The sequence below is a fragment of the Archocentrus centrarchus genome, chromosome 2, assembly GCF_007364275.1.
Source record: "Archocentrus centrarchus isolate MPI-CPG fArcCen1 chromosome 2, fArcCen1, whole genome shotgun sequence".
In the NCBI taxonomy this organism is placed as follows: Eukaryota; Metazoa; Chordata; class Actinopteri; order Cichliformes; family Cichlidae; genus Archocentrus; species Archocentrus centrarchus.
Window position 1 is genome coordinate 22,158,659 of NC_044347.1, and position 18,553 is coordinate 22,177,211.

At 41.3% G+C, this 18,553-nt stretch overlaps 1 protein-coding gene across 1 annotated transcript in view; it reads right to left on the bottom strand.

Annotated features, from left to right (window-relative positions):
- The window catches only part of LOC115794817 (interleukin-1 receptor accessory protein-like 1), a 323,647-nt gene that overhangs the window by 115,505 nt on the left and 189,589 nt on the right, over window positions 1-18,553 (bottom strand). The window contains exon 6 of the mRNA XM_030750478.1: window positions 2,465-2,539. Coding sequence (XP_030606338.1) covers window positions 2,465-2,539 — 75 coding nt within the window. The remainder of the gene's footprint in view (window positions 1-2,464; window positions 2,540-18,553) is intronic.

Sequence of the window (18,553 nt, forward strand, 5' to 3'; positions counted from 1 at the left end):
TGAGGGGCAGCCAATAAGAAGACAGTTAATTTAAAGGGAAGGGTAACGGAGCTCTTGTTTAAACAGTGGATGACTGAATTGCTGCAAAGTTTTAAAAAAAAAAAATCCATGTGGAAATGTGCATAATAAATGCACCCTGATACAATTAGCTGTGAAAATGAAGGGCTTAAAAAATTTTTTTTTAAAATGAAAAATACAGTAAAAGTTCAGTATTTTAAAAAAATCATGAAAGCAGGACATACTTTTCTACCTTTATTGCCTGTTCTCAGAGCTATCAGGTAATGGATTTTGAAAACCATCATTATCCACTATGAAACCTTAATCAGATGAAAAAAGCCTGCCTGGCTTTTATCCATCATCAATTTAAGGCTACAATGACTTGCACCTATTTTCTGATTGCCACCTTTTACCTCTGTGAGCCCGTTTTGTTCATCGCCCATGACAAATTTACTTCAAAGGACGCCTCCATCATGACCCATTTTCTCTTCCACCAACAGCTGAGCTTTTGCCCAATAAGGCACAAAGCGGGAATTTTCCCATGAGCCCCTGTGCATCCAAAGCTGGTAAGGCAAGCGAAAGGTACCGAGGCGGCCACATGAGGCAGAATTGGAGGCAATCACTTAGAGTGCTGCTAACATAATGCACTGAAGATGATGCGAAGAGAGATTATGTACTCACTCATTAAAGCTGAACAAACACAAGCTGCATCAGTGTTGCACAAAATAACCAAGATAGATGTGATGAGTGTGAATACAATGAAAGGCATTGGATGGGAGGAGGGGGAAAAAACAGCGGACATGGCTTTCATTCCAAATGAATCACTTTCTTTTTCATACATAGATGTGATAAATGACTCATCTTGTTTTTCTTCTTCTGATGAAAACTCAAGGTCCATTCACAAAAGGCCACAGAAAGTAAAGAGAGCTAATTGAAATCTTGCATTAATGAATGCTGCTTGGTAGGAATGTCACCAGAACTGATACTTGCAGTACCTTACATCCATCCATCCATACCATAGGCAACATATGTACTGAGTGTGGTTGGCAGTTGGATACTAATTAATACTAAAATTGGATCAATTTGCAACAGTACTGATTCCAAAAGTGTTGTCTTCGCCTCCTCCTGCCGACACACAACTTCACACTGCAGCTACAGACAGGCAGGCACAGAGCCCCTCCCATCACTAGCCCCTCCCACAACTAGCAGCTGAACTCATGAACAGCAGCACAACAAATGTGATGAGGCGCCATGAGAAATTTCAAGAAGTCAGCAAAGCTCCTGCTTCAACAACACTGAAGTATTAAACAGTCATAAATGCTGACCAGGCAAACGTACATGATAACCTTTATCCATTTAACTATTAGCAATTCCCTTAATTAGCCGTCTGTTAAGTCAACACTAATATAGCAGCTAGCGGCTATGGTGAGTAATAAAACATAACGTTAATGTTGGCACTGGGCATTCCTGCCCATCTGTGTGTTAATATAACAGGATAACAACTATTTGTGTCTGACAAGAGTTAAGTTTCTCTTTAAGTCCCAGATTAAAGCTGAGAAAAGTCTACTAGCAACTAGAGAGAAACAGCGGCAGGCTACAACTATTTGATCAGCACTGAAAATATGGTGCCAGGTCACCCGAAGCACAGGAAATAAACAGGCCTGTAGCCGAATACATTTCCACCAACCAGTATTGTTGTAATCTTTAGTTATTTTAAAATGAAATGAATTTCTAGTATCATAACAACCCTGCTGCTTGGTTACTGAAGTCAAATCTGTGTAGTGCCAAAAAAAAAAAAAAAAAAAAGTATTTGAAATCAACGCAGTTCAATAGCTAAAAGATGACAATGCTGTTCAAGTTATTAAAAGGTGTGGTAAATGTTTGTTTTGACAGGATGGGATAGGGTTGGTTCTATTACAAATAAAATGCCACTCAGTTGCACTGCTATGGAATCCAAGCAATAATCTCAGTGACAACAGAAACCCTTAAAATCTCAAAGTAAAAGATGAAGAAAAGGAAATACTTAACATTAATTGCCTGATAGATGCTGAAGGAAAAGAAACAACAGAGCAAAAGTGAAGCAGAAATGCTTAGAAGCATCTACGAGAAACAGTGCAGCGAGCGTGCTACTCACTGAGGGAGTGCAACAGCAAGACAACATGGGGGTAAGTTGGCAATGAATCCAAAAAGGCCCGCCGGTAACACATATTACACTACAAGCCTACCATTGTGGTTATTCCCTAATAACATCTGACCCTAAAAGTTCTGGCCTACATGGACAGAACAAGCACATCGCTCAAAAAACGAAGCCAAAATAAAGTAGAACAGGACCTAATTTGAAGCTCCAACTGACTAATCTAGAAATCTGAAGCAATGCCATTGTGTAGAGCAAGCGTATGCCACTAGTATGACACTGTACTTTCATAAAATAAGCGATCACTGTAGGGAATGAAATGAGATTTCTTACCTATTGCCATTTCTATGATGCTCATTTGGCTCTCTGAAGGGAAGAGGATTTTTGGCGGCTTGTCTGTCAGGGGAGCTGTGAAAAGACAAACAGAAAGAAAGAGAGCGCATTAAATTCAACATCTTTTCTCCCCGGTGGACTGTGGGAGTATGATTTATTCATTAAAGACCACAATAAAAGCTGCCTTAAAAATGGGAGCAAACACATTTAAATATATGTATTTAAATAGTGGACAGAAGAAGAAGAAGGATAAATTACCCTAGCTCAGAATTACCCAGCCAAAGCTTTAAATATCAGTGTGCACGCTTTCAAAGCAGAAGCTACTTCAGTACTAATGCCACTCATTCCTTGTGTAAGTTATGATACGGCCCCAGCATGGAATACATTACAAACTGTTTCATGTATACAGTGGCTGTGTAACAAGTCAACCATTTCCAAAAACACAGTGTAACGTCAGGTAAAAAAAAATTAACTATTCGCAGCTGCAGTGGGCACGGGAAGGCTGAGAGCTGCATAGAGATGCAGCACTTTCAGCTGCGCGCAGCTCGTAATGACTGGAACATGGGAGTTTCACAAATGCTTACAACAGCAGCAGCAGCAGCAATAATAATAAAATTAACCTAAGAAAAACAAAATCAACCGAGACCGGCAGTGAGATATAAATGATCAATATGTCAGCCACGAGCACGTTGCTGATTTAAAAGCATATCACATCTGACACGAGAACAGCCTTCGGCCCCAAACTCCATTCAAAATGCACCGACTCCAATTAGACAGCTGCTGAGTAACAAAAGATGTGCACTTAGAGGCTCCTCATTATAATGATTCCCTAATTGGTTCTAGTCTTCAAAGTGGCGTCAGAGAGGTTTTCTATCTTTGCACGCTTGGAAATACTCGGAGGGATGAGGCTCGTTTCAACGCAAATGAGTCGCGGTTTGACTGGAGCAGCGTTCGTCGAGCCGAACGTGGAAAGAAAAAGAAAAAAAAGAGCTCAGGTTCGGAGAGTCGACCAACAATATGAAGGCGAGTTTTTTTTTTTTTTTTTTTCCCCCCCAAATATAAACTGAGCTGGAATCCCACACGTCGCTGTTCTGGTAATATAATTCAGCACAATGTGAGATGGTATCATAAAACGTGTTATCCCAACAATTGATCCTTCATGGGCATTCGGATCTTCATCTGGCCTCCGTGTAGTACGGCAAATAGCAGCTGGGAGCTTTATGATGCAACTCAAAACCCTCTGAAAATGATTTCTCACTGATGCTGCGGGCCAGATCCTGTCTTGACGAGGCCAGTAAAATACATAATTACACTATTTTGATTGAGCTGTTTGGCTCGTTCTTCAAGAATAAGATATTTTTACATCACCCATTTTAGCAGATGGGGTAACAAGTACTTAGATGTAACATCATTTCTTGGTACATGGAAGTTTCTTACTAGTTTATAATCTTTGTAAGGAATAGTGCTAACACTTTGTATTAAGGAGCCCATGGTCAACAATACTTGCTCATTATCACGCACAGTAGTAGCGCAGTCCTTCCTTAGCAGTCACTATAAAGCACTTATTTATGCCTCATTCTGCATAATCATATTCCATAATTTCTGTGTGGGTTAGGAAGTGCCAAACTACTGGTGAATTAGCTATAATCAGAAAAAAAAAAGCTTACAACTTATTTTTTATTAAGTCAACCATTTAAATTTTTATTAAGACTTAACATTGAGTAGATACTGATGCTGAAAGAGGCAGCTGTCTACTACGCATCACCTCCACTAAATGGACTGATTGATCTCAACCATGTTTGTAGTGCTGGATTCTTTTTTAAAATTGTATTATATAAAAAATATGGCTTTTCTGTGCATAAATGCACAAACAGACCCTTCAAGTAGTCTCTGCCCTGGTTTTGATGAGTTAGGTTTAACTATTTCATTTCTTGTCACCATGGACCTGACCATATCCATTAAGGGCTTTTAAAGGAAAATTGGTATTTATATTGTAATACAGCTGTCAAGGTCCCGGGTCTAGGACCCAGTATTTTCTACTTTTGGACCTTAAGATTCTGATTCTTTCTGATTCTTGGTTCGATATCTGTGTTTGTGTTCTGGGTTTTGGTTATTTGTATTTGCACCCCATTTCCCATATTCAGTCCTGTCCAGAGTCCTGCATCGGGGTCCCCTAACCTGCCTGCCACAGCGCTGTTCATGACAACAATGCCATAAAGTCCAAAGCATATCATGGTTTAATTCTTGTACAACACCTTTCTTATTTACTATCAATTGTCATGATTTTGTATTTTGGTTATCTTTATTGTTTGAATAAGTTCTCGTTTTATTTTCAAATTCCTGTTCACCTTTTACTCACTTTACAGCACTCACTGACACATTTATCCTCGCCCTTTCTGTTTTTACCTAATAACTCCCCATTTCCATTTGTTCCCCTCTGGATTGTCTTTAGACTCCTAAAGTCAAGCTGTCCAGTGATCTTGTATATTCCCACTGATCCATTTGATTTCCTAGTCCCTAGTCCCCCCCCCCCCAATTTCTTTTTTTGTTTCCTCGTGTCAGTTTTATGGCCTGCCCTTTGCTGGCCTTGTTTGTTTACATCTGCATGACCAATGCCTGGATTTAAAGTTTGGGATTTTGGTTTGGTCACTGTGTCCAGCACCCTGCACAAGTTCTCTTTTGTTCTGGGACTATTGTGTTAAAAAAAAAAAAAAAAAAAAAGGAATTAGAAGGTTATTAAGCGACAACTCTTAAGTAGATGGTATAGTAGCTTGGTCATGCCTAACAGAATAAGTGGCTTATAATGACCAATTTTCAATGGTGATGCATGCTAATAAGTAACTATTTCTAATGGTGACTATGTGCATATTCATATAAAATGTCAGCAGACAATATGCAGATTTACAGTTGCAGTCAAACTTACAAAGGGCATTCAAGCTAATACAAAAAAGCTGCGCCCTGTTCTGCCACCTCTATGGTTTTGTTATGTTTAGGAATCAGTCGGTGACCTGCTGGTAACCTGTTGTTAGGGAAAAATCTGACCAGTTGGTGAGTGGCAACTGGAGGATGTATAATAGTATATGGCACTACAAGAAATATCTCCTTGCGATTGCTTTGGTCACCAGCAGATTGCCAATTACAAGCATAGTTTGTATAGAAGTCGCCAACATGTCTACAAACACTGGCTAGCTACTTAGCAAGCTGTAGCGAAAGTGTATAAAGTGCCACACAAACTGGAAACAGACTGTTTGCCTTCAAAGTAAAAGTTTTACCTTTTGAAAAATGTCGGTTTCAGGATAAGGCACAACTTTTATTTTGAAGGCACTTTTTCAAGTTTGACTACCGCTTGGCGGTTAGTTAGCAAGTATTTCCAGACAAGTTAGCATCTTCCACGCAAACTATGAGTGACCGCTGCAATCTGCTAGTGATCTAAGTGATCACAAAAAGTTTTTTGATGCAGCACCCTCTTTCCAACCAATTTTACTGCCAGAAAACTCCATTAACCACTTGCCAACAGGGTGAGGCAATACACATTTTCCCCTGTTGACTGGATGTTGCCAGTGGGTCACTGACTAGTCTCTAGGACTGAGGCCTTAGACAATTTCATCTACTTGGGTTAAGTCATGGGAAAGATCACTGATTAAATTATAACTGATTATAAAATATAAAGCGTCTCCTGTGTTGAAACCTCATAACTTGTTGCCCTATTCGTCCCTGCCTGCCTCCTTTCTGAGGAGTTTTTCAGCTCTAGAAAATAAACACAGTACTTAGAAAAGCATTTACAGGGATAGTCGATGTTTTCGCCTGCTAAATCTAAATCTAGTGTGCGCTTGCAGTGAAAAAGCAAAACTTACTTGATCGACTCATTTTATTCTTTTTATATAGTCTAATCTGAGGAAGATGGCTGCACTTTTTGCAGAAAAACACTTTGAAAGCATCATTTTAGAAGATAACAAAAAGGAGAAAGTGTTCAGTGTCAAACAACTGACCAACAAAGCCATCCTGTGGTCTTAAGTGAAGGATCATGCAATGAGTAGCAATATGAAAGCAGAAAAAGGCCTCTGAGCCCACTAATTACAGTTTTTTAAAAAGGACCACAGCAAATTAAGTGTACGCTAGGCATATTTCAGTGCCGTGAAAAAAAAAAAAAAAAAAACCTCATTACCTTAATTACCTTTTTCTTGATGAAATATGCTTAGATTATTTTGTTTCATTATGACATGAAAAGAGAAATTAGTTTTTCCACTCTGATGGTTTGTCTTCTGGAAGACAATGCTGAATCTGAAGAGAAGAGATGGTGCATAGGAATGTATTTATAGTAACATGAAAAGAGAACCGAGCTGGGGATACAAACATCAAACATGGAGCCACAGCTCACTGCATATGCTGTTAAGGTGAATCTGTTATATAACCGAAATTATACATTATAGTACAAATTGTAGTATGATAGTTATTCAATTTCACACTGAAATACACAAAAACAACAATTTGTAATAATTACTCAAATCCATAAGATCCAATTTAACCCAAAGACAAGTTCTGCTGCACTGCTCTATCAGCTATTTTGTGTCAAATGAATATTGCAAGCACTTCTTCTTTCCAGCTGCTGGAAATTTCATCGGCCAAGCTTTGCATTATGGAGAAGCAATCCTCGCTACTGCCCCCAGTAGCACCCGGAGGTAGGAAACCATGATAGCTGCTGAAGTTACACAATCGATTGCCAGGATGTGAAAATTGAAAATGTAGCACAGGTTAGGAAGAATCTGAAAGCTTTACGAGTACTGCTGGCAACAGCACAAGGAATACCAAAAAAGTTTGCCCTGTGGCATTCATACAGGCATACACGGCAAAGACTGGCAGGTATGTGCAAAGCATGTGTTCATTTTCTTTAATAAAAAAAAAATCATTGTTTTTAAAGCCAAGGAAACATACTCTCTACAGCCAATTAGGTTTTGAATAGCAGGTATGTTTGTTAAAATATTCTCAAATCAAGGTTTACATCCTCAGACTGGGGAAATTTCAGCATATTTATTGACTCTGGATTTTCTAATTAGGGACCAAGCTTGAAAATGAAACAGTATTCAAATTTTATTTGAGAGAACATACCAGGCATAGAATACACATAACTATTACATAACTAGAATCTATGAAAGATGGCCAAGATAACACAGTTTGACACGAGTGAATCAGAATAGTGTTATTGGACCAACAAGGTGATTCCCAAAGAGCTGAAACTTCCCATATCTCAACATGGTGTGCAGTGTGCCCTTAAGAAGTTTAAGTAAACTGGACAAGTGGAGGACAAAAGAAGAAGTGTCAGGCCTAAAAAACAGCAGATGAACAGTATCGCAAAATCATGTCCTTAAGAAATAGGAACATGGGTTCCTGGGTGGCTTAGTGGTGAAGCCGGCAACCACATACATATGCTGCGGTGCGGGTTCGCGTCCCGGCCTGTCGCCAATTTGCCTGCGTGTCTTCCCCTGTATCTTTCCCCCATTTCCTGTCTCTCTCCACTGCTAACAAAAGCCGCTGTGGCCAAAAAAACGCAAAAAAAAAAAAAAAAGGGAACATATCCACCAAAGGCCTGACACGGGACCTGAGAGATACATCTGACCCTTCAGCTGATCAATCTACTGTTCACTGAAGCCTCACCAGAAATGGTCTCAGTGGCTGTCAGGAAGCCATTCTTAAGGAAGGGAAATGGGGAGAAAAAAAAAAAGGCTGAGGTATGCCAAATTACACAAGAACTGGACTGAAAAAATCAATGGTAAGAGCTTTGAATGTCCTTCAAGAAGTCTGAAGAACTATTCCTGAAGACTACTACAAGATGCTCCCTATCTGACCACTTCATTTTATTGCTGCTGATCTTACCATTTCCCTACCTTATAGCCGAGGAAGTTTCTTTTGACCTTCACAGCACTGGAATTCCATGATTACTGGGCAAACAGGATTAATCCACTCAGTCGAAGTTAGAGGGGCATGACACATTTTTCACTCACTCAACTTGCAATTAACTGGGTCTACTTTTTTTTTTTTTTTTAAACAGAAAAGTCATGCTTAAATTCAAATGTGAAGGCTAGTTTTGATTTGCAGTTTGGACAGAATGAGTTCAAGGTGAAATCCCAAACCTGGAAGGCAATCAAAGTGCCGGTGTGTTTTTTAACAAGCTCAGAGAACACGGGGTTGACTCTTGGCAGAAGCGGAATCATTCTGAAGCTAAAGTTAACAAAGTAGGAGAAGGCTGTTTAACTCCAGTAGAAATGCTGCCCTTCGTTGAAATCAAGGGCGCGCTGCTACTGATATGCTGCTCGTCAGTGGGATCCCAACATGCTGGAAGGCATGCAAACACACAGACACACAAAGTTGAGATGCATTAGTGAAGCTGGCTGGTCTTCAAATACAAAACCATAATTCTGCGGTGGGTTATTATGAGTGGGAGTGAGCAGGCTTTTCACCGGGGGGCTAGAAACACATCCAGGCTGACCTGCTTCCCTGCACACAAACACAGATACAATATAAGTACATTACACACAGTCACACTCACCCATTTGTGCACACATCAACACTAAAAAGCTTGATGCTGACATTAGCTGAGGAGAAAATCAGTAACCCTTCCTTTTCCAGTCACCTAAATACAAAGACTGACCAGTTACACGTGTTGAATTGTAGTGTTTTGTTAGGTAGATACCAGTGGTAAAAAGGAGGTAAGTCCAGAAGAATTACAACTGAAATACTCTTTATGTAAGTATGTAAACACAAACACCTAAGAATAAGTATTTTATTATATTATCCAAATTTCTCACAATACTTGAGCCACTGTCATTTCTTTACATTTTGCTTCCATGGAGCCAAACTTCTAATTGTAAAAGTGGTATTGACCAATTGTTCTCCAGGTCTTTCAAAGTTTATCTTTAGACATCGGCAGCTTTTTTGGGTTTTTTTTTTTTTTTTGGTTTGTTAAACCACTTAACACTGACCTATGAATCATTCAAGAACAGTCACCTAACTCAAGGGATGAACCAGTGTTGTGTCTACAAATAACAGACAACTTAGCAAAAAAACAATTTTATATTGTATCTTCAGATACTTTGTTACTATCAGTGTGTTGCAAAAACACATCATTTGTTCCCATTTCTTTACATGAATCCATAAAAAATGCCAAGGATAACACAGTTTGACAGGAATAAAATAGTATTTTGCACCAACAAGGTGATTCTCAAATAGTCATTATTCGAAAACATCTCAATATGGTGTGCTATTATGTACAGAGAAGGTCAAGAGAGATGTACAACAGTGAGTGTGTGCAGCTATCTGTAAAACATGGTGGAGGCTCTGTCATGGTTTGGGGCTGATAGAATTATGAATGCAGGAAAGTTACCATCAGATTTTTAGCCACTGTGCAATACCATCTGGTAAGCATGTGATTGGCAACAGCTTCAATTTTCAGCATGACAATGATCACAAATACGCTGCCAGTGCATTAAAAGCGTGCCTGGATAGAAAAAACACACAATGGAACACCATCAGTCATGGACTGGCCTTCCCAGAGCCTGGACCTCAACATTATTGAAGCAGTGTGAGATCATCCTGACAGAAAGCAGAACAAAAGGCAGAAATATCCAAAGAAGAACTTTGAATGTCCTCCAAGAAGCCCGGAGAACTATTCCTGAAGACTTCTTAAAGAAATGACAAGAAAGCTGCCTTAGAGAGTTCAGGCTGTGCTGAAGAATAAAGGTGGTCACAGCAAATATTGACTGTTTTTTTTTGGCCTAATATGCCGTATTTCCATGTAGGTTTGCTGATTTTTCAATAAATCACTGAACCTAGTTCCCATTTTCCTAGCAAAATTATAAAGAAATGAGGGATAGTTTGAGACTTTTGCACAATACTGTAGCTTCATAAAATTGGGCGTAAAGTAGTGATTTTTTTTTTTTTTTTGGGCTACTCAGGGGTTGTGGAACCTTGAACCTTGGCCAACTACAGCTGTAACTTTAGTGGATGTATAAAAGAACATTCTTTTTTTAATAATTGGCTGCCTAATTTCCTATAAATTCAATTCAGTTTATTTATAAAGCACCAAATCACAACAAACAGTTGCCTCAAGGTGCTTTATATTGTAAGGTAAGGACCGTACAATAATTACAGAGAAAACCCAAAACAATCAAAACAACCCCTTATGAGCAAGCATTTGGCAACAGTGCATCATGGGAACCCCCCAGCAGCCCAGGCCTATTGCAGTGTAACTAAGGGATTGTTCAGGGTCACCTGATCCAGCCCTAACTGTAAGCTTGATCAAAAAGGAAATATTTAAACCTAATCTTAAAAACAGAGAGGGTGTCTCGTCTCCTAAATCCAAACTGGGAGCTGGTTCCACAGACGAGGGGCCTGAAAGCTGAAGGCTCTGCCTCCCATTCTACTCTTAATTCCTAGGAACCACAAGTAAGCCAGCAGTCAGAGTGAAGTGCTCTATTGGGGTGATATGGGACTATGATGTCTTTAAGATAAGATGGGGCCTGATTATTCAAGACCTTGTATGTGAGAAGAATTTTAAATTCAATTCTGGATTTAACAGGGAGCCAATGAAGAGAAGCCAATATGGGAGAAATATGCCCTCTCTTTCTAGCCCTCATTAGTACTCTAGCTGCAGCATTTTTGATCAGCTGAAGGCTTTTCAGGGAGCTTTTAGTACAGCCTGATAATAATGAATTACAACAGTCCAGCCTAGAAGTAATAAATGCATGAAATAGTTCTTCAGTTATTCTGACATTACTGCACTAATTGATGTGTGTCATCTGGCTTCATGGATAGACACAGCTGGGTATCATCTGCATAACAATGAAAATTTATGCTATGCCTTCTAATAATACTGCTCAAGGGAAGTATGTATAGTATAAATAGAAATGGTCCTAGCACAGAACCCTGTGGAACTCCATAATTAACCTTAGTGTGTGAAGAAGACTCCCCATTGACATGAACAAATTGGAGTCTATTAGATAAATATGATTCAAACCACTGCAGTGCAGTACCTTTAATACCTATGGCATGCTCTAATCTCTGTAGTAAAATGTTATGGTCAGCAGCATCAAAAGCTGCACTGAGGTCTACTGTAGCAGGACAAGCACAGAGATGAGTCCACGGTCAGAGGCTGTAAGAAGATCATTTGTAACCTTCACTAATGCTGTTTCTGTACTGTGATGAGTTCTGAAACCTGACTGAATCTCTTCAGATAAACCGTTCCTCTGCAGATGATCAGTTAGCTGTTTTACAACTACTCAAGAATTTTGAGAGAAAAGGGAGGTCGGAGATTGGCCTACAATTAGCTAAGACAGCTGGGTCAAGTGATGGCTTTTTAAGTAATGGTTTAACTACTACCACCTTAAAGGCCTGTGGTACATAGCCAATTAATAAATATGGATTGCTCATATTTAAGATTGAAGCATTAATTACTGGAAGGACTTCTTTGAGCAGTCTTATAGTAATAGTATTTTATCTTTGTCATTACCAGCCTTAAAACAACAACTACAGTACATGGTACATAGTTGATTTGCTGGTTCATAATAGAGGTTTTTCTTTACAAAACTGCTTCTATGCATTTACCTACATATTAGTTGCTTATTATCATTGGTACTTACCAAATACACTGCAAATTACCAAGTATTTTTAGGATATGGGAGGTTTACCAAAAACAAAAATGAAAAATAAATAAATAAATAATGCATCAGAGGCCCTGTGATCTGCTCTCACTGTGATCACATGATGATGGATGGTGGGATGAAGTAATGAAACATAAAAAAAAAGACCTCGTTCTCTCCCATTAACTCTACCATCACCTTTTCTCCCTCCACCCGTCCATGTGTCGCTCGCTGTACATCTTTGTAGCTCTGTCTGTCTGTTGTAGTCGCACTCAGTGATGAGAGAGAAGGAAGATGAAATAGTGGGAGAGGAGGAGGGAGGAAGGGAGAGGGTTGTGGTCCTCTGTTCACACCTCATTAAAGACCACTTCAGCAGACATAGATTAAGAGGAGAAGCGTGTATGTGTGCGTATCTGCGTATGTGTGTGTGTGTGTGTGTTTGTTAGCTTGAGATCGTTAAAGGAAAGATGCAGCACAAGTTCCACAGGAGAAAATAAATGAAAGAGCAACTTGAGAGGAAAACCTTGTTAGTCATACATGTAAAAAAGGAAACAAGCTTTCCTATCTTGGAGTCTTCCATAGTATAAGTTCAAAACCCTCTCATGTTTTCTCTCAAGTTTCTTCAGATCAGTAACACAACTGCACTGATGCAAAAATGATGCCCTAAGATAGGCTAATAAAATGCTAATGTAAACATGCATAAAAAAAAACCCAAAACAACATTTTAAATATTGTGAACTATGCTGCCAAGAAAAGGCTGATGAAAAGGTTTATTACCTGCACACAGTTTTAGTAATGAGAGGAATGGCTGAATGAACATGAAAAAAAGAAAAAAAAATTCCACTGTTTTTACCCACCGCTTGACAAGCTGCCAACTCTATGATGACCACGATAAGAGAAAAAGCAGCTGTGTAAATGCTAAACTGGCCAACTGACTATTAAATCAAACTGAAGGACTTTTTAGAACTTAATAAATTAATGACATTAAATGATTTAATTACTGCCAACCGATCGCTATATTAAAAGATGACAACAGCAGGCTGAGCGTCAAAGTATGTCCTTTTTTGGTAAGCAGAATCTGACATTTAAAAAAAAAAAAATCAATGTGTGAACCAGCTTAGCTGACACTGATACATTAACAGATATGTCATTAAAATGAAGAATGAAGGAATTTAAAATGTTGGATAAGTTGGCAAGAACGTCTTTCAAACTGGACTGCAGCCGAAGGGAACTCTGCAGCACTGGGAAAGAGAATAAATTTGTCAGCAGTTGTCAGGCGCTGTTAAAGCTCTGAAAAGGTAACTGACTACCTCAGGGCAGAGGGGATGCATGGCGTGAGATCCTCGACGACCGGGAAACTAAACTCTCGAAGTCACTTTGTCAAAAATTGTTTGTGCTGGTAAATAATATCAAACATGAAAACACTATTTGCTAAAACCGCTGCTGCTAAACTGCTCAGCATGAATATGAACACTTACTGTAATGCACACAGGCCACTTTTTTTTTAGGTACAACGTGGCAAGTGTGGTGTAATACTCAGGTAGTCATGTACTGACTACCTGAGTATTGTTGCTGTCCATCCCTTCATGACCACAGTGTACTCATCTTCTCATGGCTGCTTGCAGCAGGATAACGCACCACGTCACAAAGCTCAAATCATCTCACACTGGTTTCTTGAACATGACAAACATGTTCCGACCCAGTTTTAACAAGGTGTACCTAATAAACTGTCCAGTGAGTGCACAACTGTGTATTTGTAAGTATGATAATTTCACAGGCTGTCATCAAGTACTTACAAGGTTTTATTGTGCAGTTTTCTTTTTCATGGCTGAATAAACAGGTCAATAGACTGGAAAATGCAACTGTAAATTCTTATTGTGACCTCAGCTGAAGGAAAACTGTTTTTATCACCACAAAAAAAAAAAAAAGAAAAAAAAAAAAAGAACTGCTACAATTTTCTTTCATCACAGAGATTTCACAAAAAAGCGCTGACGGTACAAAATGTGACTCGTCAGATATACTGTGCGGTGCCCAGCGGGAGTGAAGACGCTGCTGTTGCCTGTGATGTTGTGTGGGAGTCAGATTTTGTAGTTCTGGCAAAATGATTTTTTATTTCAGCAGGAGGACTTAGCAGCTGTTGCCCTGAAACATCTGGCTGAGGGCTGCAGGTTAAATAGAGCAGAGTCGGGATGGATGCGCTGACTGACGAGCTCTCTGAAGTAGACGCTGTTTAACCGCAATAAGAGGAAAACAAGGAGCTACAAATAATATATTAGAGACACTGATTTAGGTTTCTTTAGCGCTTTTATCATTTTTCATGTTTCTACTGAGAAAGCCATTTTCTTTGTTATTCCCTACAATTATGGTAAGAGCTGCACACAGTGGCTGGTCTTATAGTTACAGTAGTAGCAACTAATTGGACGACATTCCCAAGCATGCAAGTTGATCATTTTAACAGCCACAATTTGTGACTTTATGATAAGATAAGATAAGATAGTGTTTATTTGTCACATGCACAGTTATACACAGTACAATGCACAGTGAAATGTATTTTGTACCTGCAACCATATATACACACACATATAAATAAGAAGAATAAAAATAAAAAAAGTAATTCACACTATACACTATACTCTATATACTATACACTATACACACTTTTTAAATTATAATATTTACATTGTGCAATAATGGTCCAGTTAGGGCTCAGAGTTGAGCAGACGGATGGCTTGTGGGTAAAAACTCTTCTTCAACCTTTCAGTCTTAATCCTCAGGCAGCGGTAATGCCGGCCTGATGGGAGCAGGGAGAAGAGAGAGTGTCCGGGGTGGCTGGGCTGTTTTAGGATCTTCATGGCCCTCAGCCTGCACTGCTTGGTGTAAATGTCCTGCAGGTTGGGGAGGGTGGTTCTGATGGTCCGTTCAGCTGAACGAACCACCCTTTTTAGGGCCATGAAGTCCTGCTTGGTGCAGTTTCCCATCCAGGTGGTGATGCTCCCACGCATGATGCTCTCGATGGTGCAGGTGTAAAAGTTCCTGAGCACCTTGAGTGGGAGCTTGAAGTCTCTCAGCCGCCTGAGGAGGTAGAGACGCTGTCTGGCCTTCTTCACAGTGATGTTTATGTGATGAGTCCAGGACAGGTCCTGTGAGATGGTCACTCCCAGGTATTTGAAGGTGTCCACTCTTTCCACCTCAGCACCACTGATGACAAGTGGATGGTAGTCCCTCTGCTGCTTCCTGCTGAAGTCCACAATCAGTTCCTTTGTTTTGCTGACGTTGAGCAGGAGGTGGTTCTCCTGGCACCAGTTCTCCAGGCGGGAGACCTCTCTCCTGTAGGCTGTCTCCTCATTGTGAGAGATTAGTCCCACAACAGCAGTGTCGTCAGCAAACTTGATGATGACGTTCGACTCTGACGTGGCCTCGCAGTCATGGGTGTACAGTGAGTACAGCAGAGGGCTGAGCACACAGCCTTGGGGGGATCCAGTGTTGAGGGTGAGGGAGGATGAGGTGAGGTGACCCACTTGTACCACCTGTGGTCTGCTGGTCAGGAAGCTGTGAACCCACCTGCACAGGGATGGGCCCAGGCCCAGGTCCAGCAGCTTAGAGACCAGCCTGGAGGGAACTATGGTGTTGAATGCTGAGCTGTAATCTACAAACAGCACTCTCACATAGTTCCCCTTACCAGTGTCTATGTGTGAAAGGGTCTTGTGGAGGAGGAAGGATATGGCGTCATCTGTGGATCTGTCTGGCCGGTATGCAAACTGTAGTGGGTCGAGGGTGGTGGGCAGTGAGGAGGTGATGAATGTCTTGATGAGTCTTTCAAAACATTTCATCACCACAGAGGTGAGCGCTATGGGCCTGAAGTCATTGGGGCTGCTGGGGTGTGGTTTCTTTGGGACAGGGACTATGATGGACTTTTTAAAGCAGGTGGGAATCACACACAGTTTCAGTGAGAGGTTGAATATCAGTGTAAACACAGGTGCCAGCTGGTCAGCGCAGGTCTTAAGGACACGTCCGCTAATACCGTCTGGTCCAGCCGCTTTCCTGGTGTTTACACGTCTAAACGCCCTCCTCACGTCGCGCTGGGTCACAGTGAGTGTCTCCGCCCCTCCGGCCGGGAGCGCAGCGGGCTGTCGGCTTCCCGACTCAAAGCGCGCAAAGAAGATGTTGAGTTCATCAGCCAGAGAAGCGTCGGCACTCACCGGGTGTGTGTGTGGTGCTTTGTAGTCTGTGATGGTGCGTAGTCCCTGCCACAGTCCCCTGGGGTCAGACTGTTGTAGTTGCTGTTCCAGTCTGCGGCCGTAGCAATGTTTAGCCTCTTTCACCGCTCTGCGGACGTTGTATGATGCAACCTTGTAGTCCTCCATGTTCCCAGAGGCGAGGCCGGAGTTGTAGGCAACGGTGCGGGACCTCAGGGCGTCGCGGACAGATTTATCCACCCACGGCTTCTGGTTGGGAAAAGTCCTGATGGTCCTCCTAAGTGAAGTGTCTTCAACAACTTTCCCAATAAATCCCACAACAGTTTCCGTAAACTCCTCGATGTCTCCGCCCGCGCTGCTGCGAAACATGTCCCAGTCGGTTGAATCCAACGCACCCTGCAGTGCGGCCTCTGTTTGATCAGACCACCGTGTCACTTCTCTCACAGCAGGGGGTTCCTGCCTGAGCCATTGTTTGTATTTCGGCATGAGAAGCACAGAGGTGTGGTCAGACTTCCCAAAAGGCGGAAGAGGCTTTGCTTTGTAGCCATCTTTGAATGGAGAATAGCAGTGGTCTAGGGTCCTCTCTCCTCTGGTGGGGCAGTCGATGTGTTGAATCAATTCCGGTATCAGCTTTTTCAAGTTTGCACTGTTAAAGTCCCCGGCTACGATGAGAGCCGCATCACGCTGGTTAGCCTGATAGGTGGAAATAGCCTCATGTAGCTCGGATAGTGCAGTGTTTGTGTCCGCCTGAGGTGGAATATAGACGGCGCTGAAGATGACCGAAGTGAACTCGCGGGGCAGGTAGTGGGGGCGGCATTTCAGGGTTAGGAGCTCCAGGTTAGGTGAACATGATTGTTTCAGAAGGACAACATTCCTACTGTCACACCAGTTGTTATTAATCATTAGGCACACACCTCCTCCTCTTGATTTTCCAGACTCACTCGTTCTGTCCGTGCGATGAACACTGAAGAACTCCGACGGCTGTACGGCGTGGTCCGGTATGAGGGGAGTCAACCATGTCTCTGTGAGACAGATGATGTTGCAGTCCCTTATGTCCCTCTGAAACTGTATCCTGGCCCTGAGTTCGTCCAGCTTGTTATCCAGTGACTGGACATTAGCCAACAGGATGCTCGGCAGTGGCGTTTGGTGCGCTCTGCGCCTCAGCCTCTCTCTTACGCCGGCTCTTTTCCCTCGGGGCCTTGTCCGTGACCTGGGTCCTTTGTTTGAGTTATGACAAAGATAAGTGCCACTTTATACAGAATTACAAAGCTGTCAGCTGAGACTTGCTGACAAAAGCTACAACAAACCTGCTTCTGTGCTCAAAGACTTTACTTTGAATGAATAGCCCTGTCCAGGGTGTACCTCAGCTTTCAGCCAATGGCAGCTGGGACAGGCTGCATGCTGGACAAATGGATGAATCAGCAGGTTTAAAACAATCTTTTCACTTTGTTGACTATGAGCCGTATGGCAGATCGATGAGCAAAAGTGGACAGTTTCTGATGTACAACACAATGAACTTTAGCACAATGAGCTGCACAAAAAGCTGAATCCACTGCGCAAACACATCTGGACTGCAATATTTAAAAATGACAAAAAGCTCTGGATGATTCAGAACGTCACAGTATTCCTGGCATTTTGCAGTTGTCTGCAACGGTACTGCAGAGAGCTGATATATTAGTTAATGCGCTTCTTTGAATAACAGGAATTGGTCGAATTTAAGGAGACAGTTTTCTACTGGGGTGCCATGATGGTGCCACATGAATGTGTCCAATTCTGTCTCTGTTTTGCAGCTCTCTACAGTAACCATTTAAGCGTACATGTGACCTGCCAGCTACTAATTGGAAGGTGGGTAGTTTGATTGTCGCAACCCACAGCCTGCATTGTTGAAGAATCCTTGAGCATGACACTGAACCCCGAGACGCCCCAGATTCACCCATCAGTGTGTGTGTGTTAAACAGGAAAAAAAACCGAAAACACTTGTATGAACATGTGTGTGTGATTGGGTGAAAGAGACCTGTAGTATAAAGCTCTAAGTGCTTAAAAATAGTATATAAATGCAAGTCCATTTGTGCAGTGCAGCTACAGTAACAACACTTCTCTAAAACTGAAAACTTGTACATGTGTCAGAAAAGTCTGAGTTATTTAGTGTTTGCCACTTGCTGAACTGTGTTACTTTCCATGTCTGGTTAATGTACCTGTACAGTCTAAGAATAGACTATTACTCACCAAAACTGGTGGAAAAAAATTCTTGAATTGGCTGT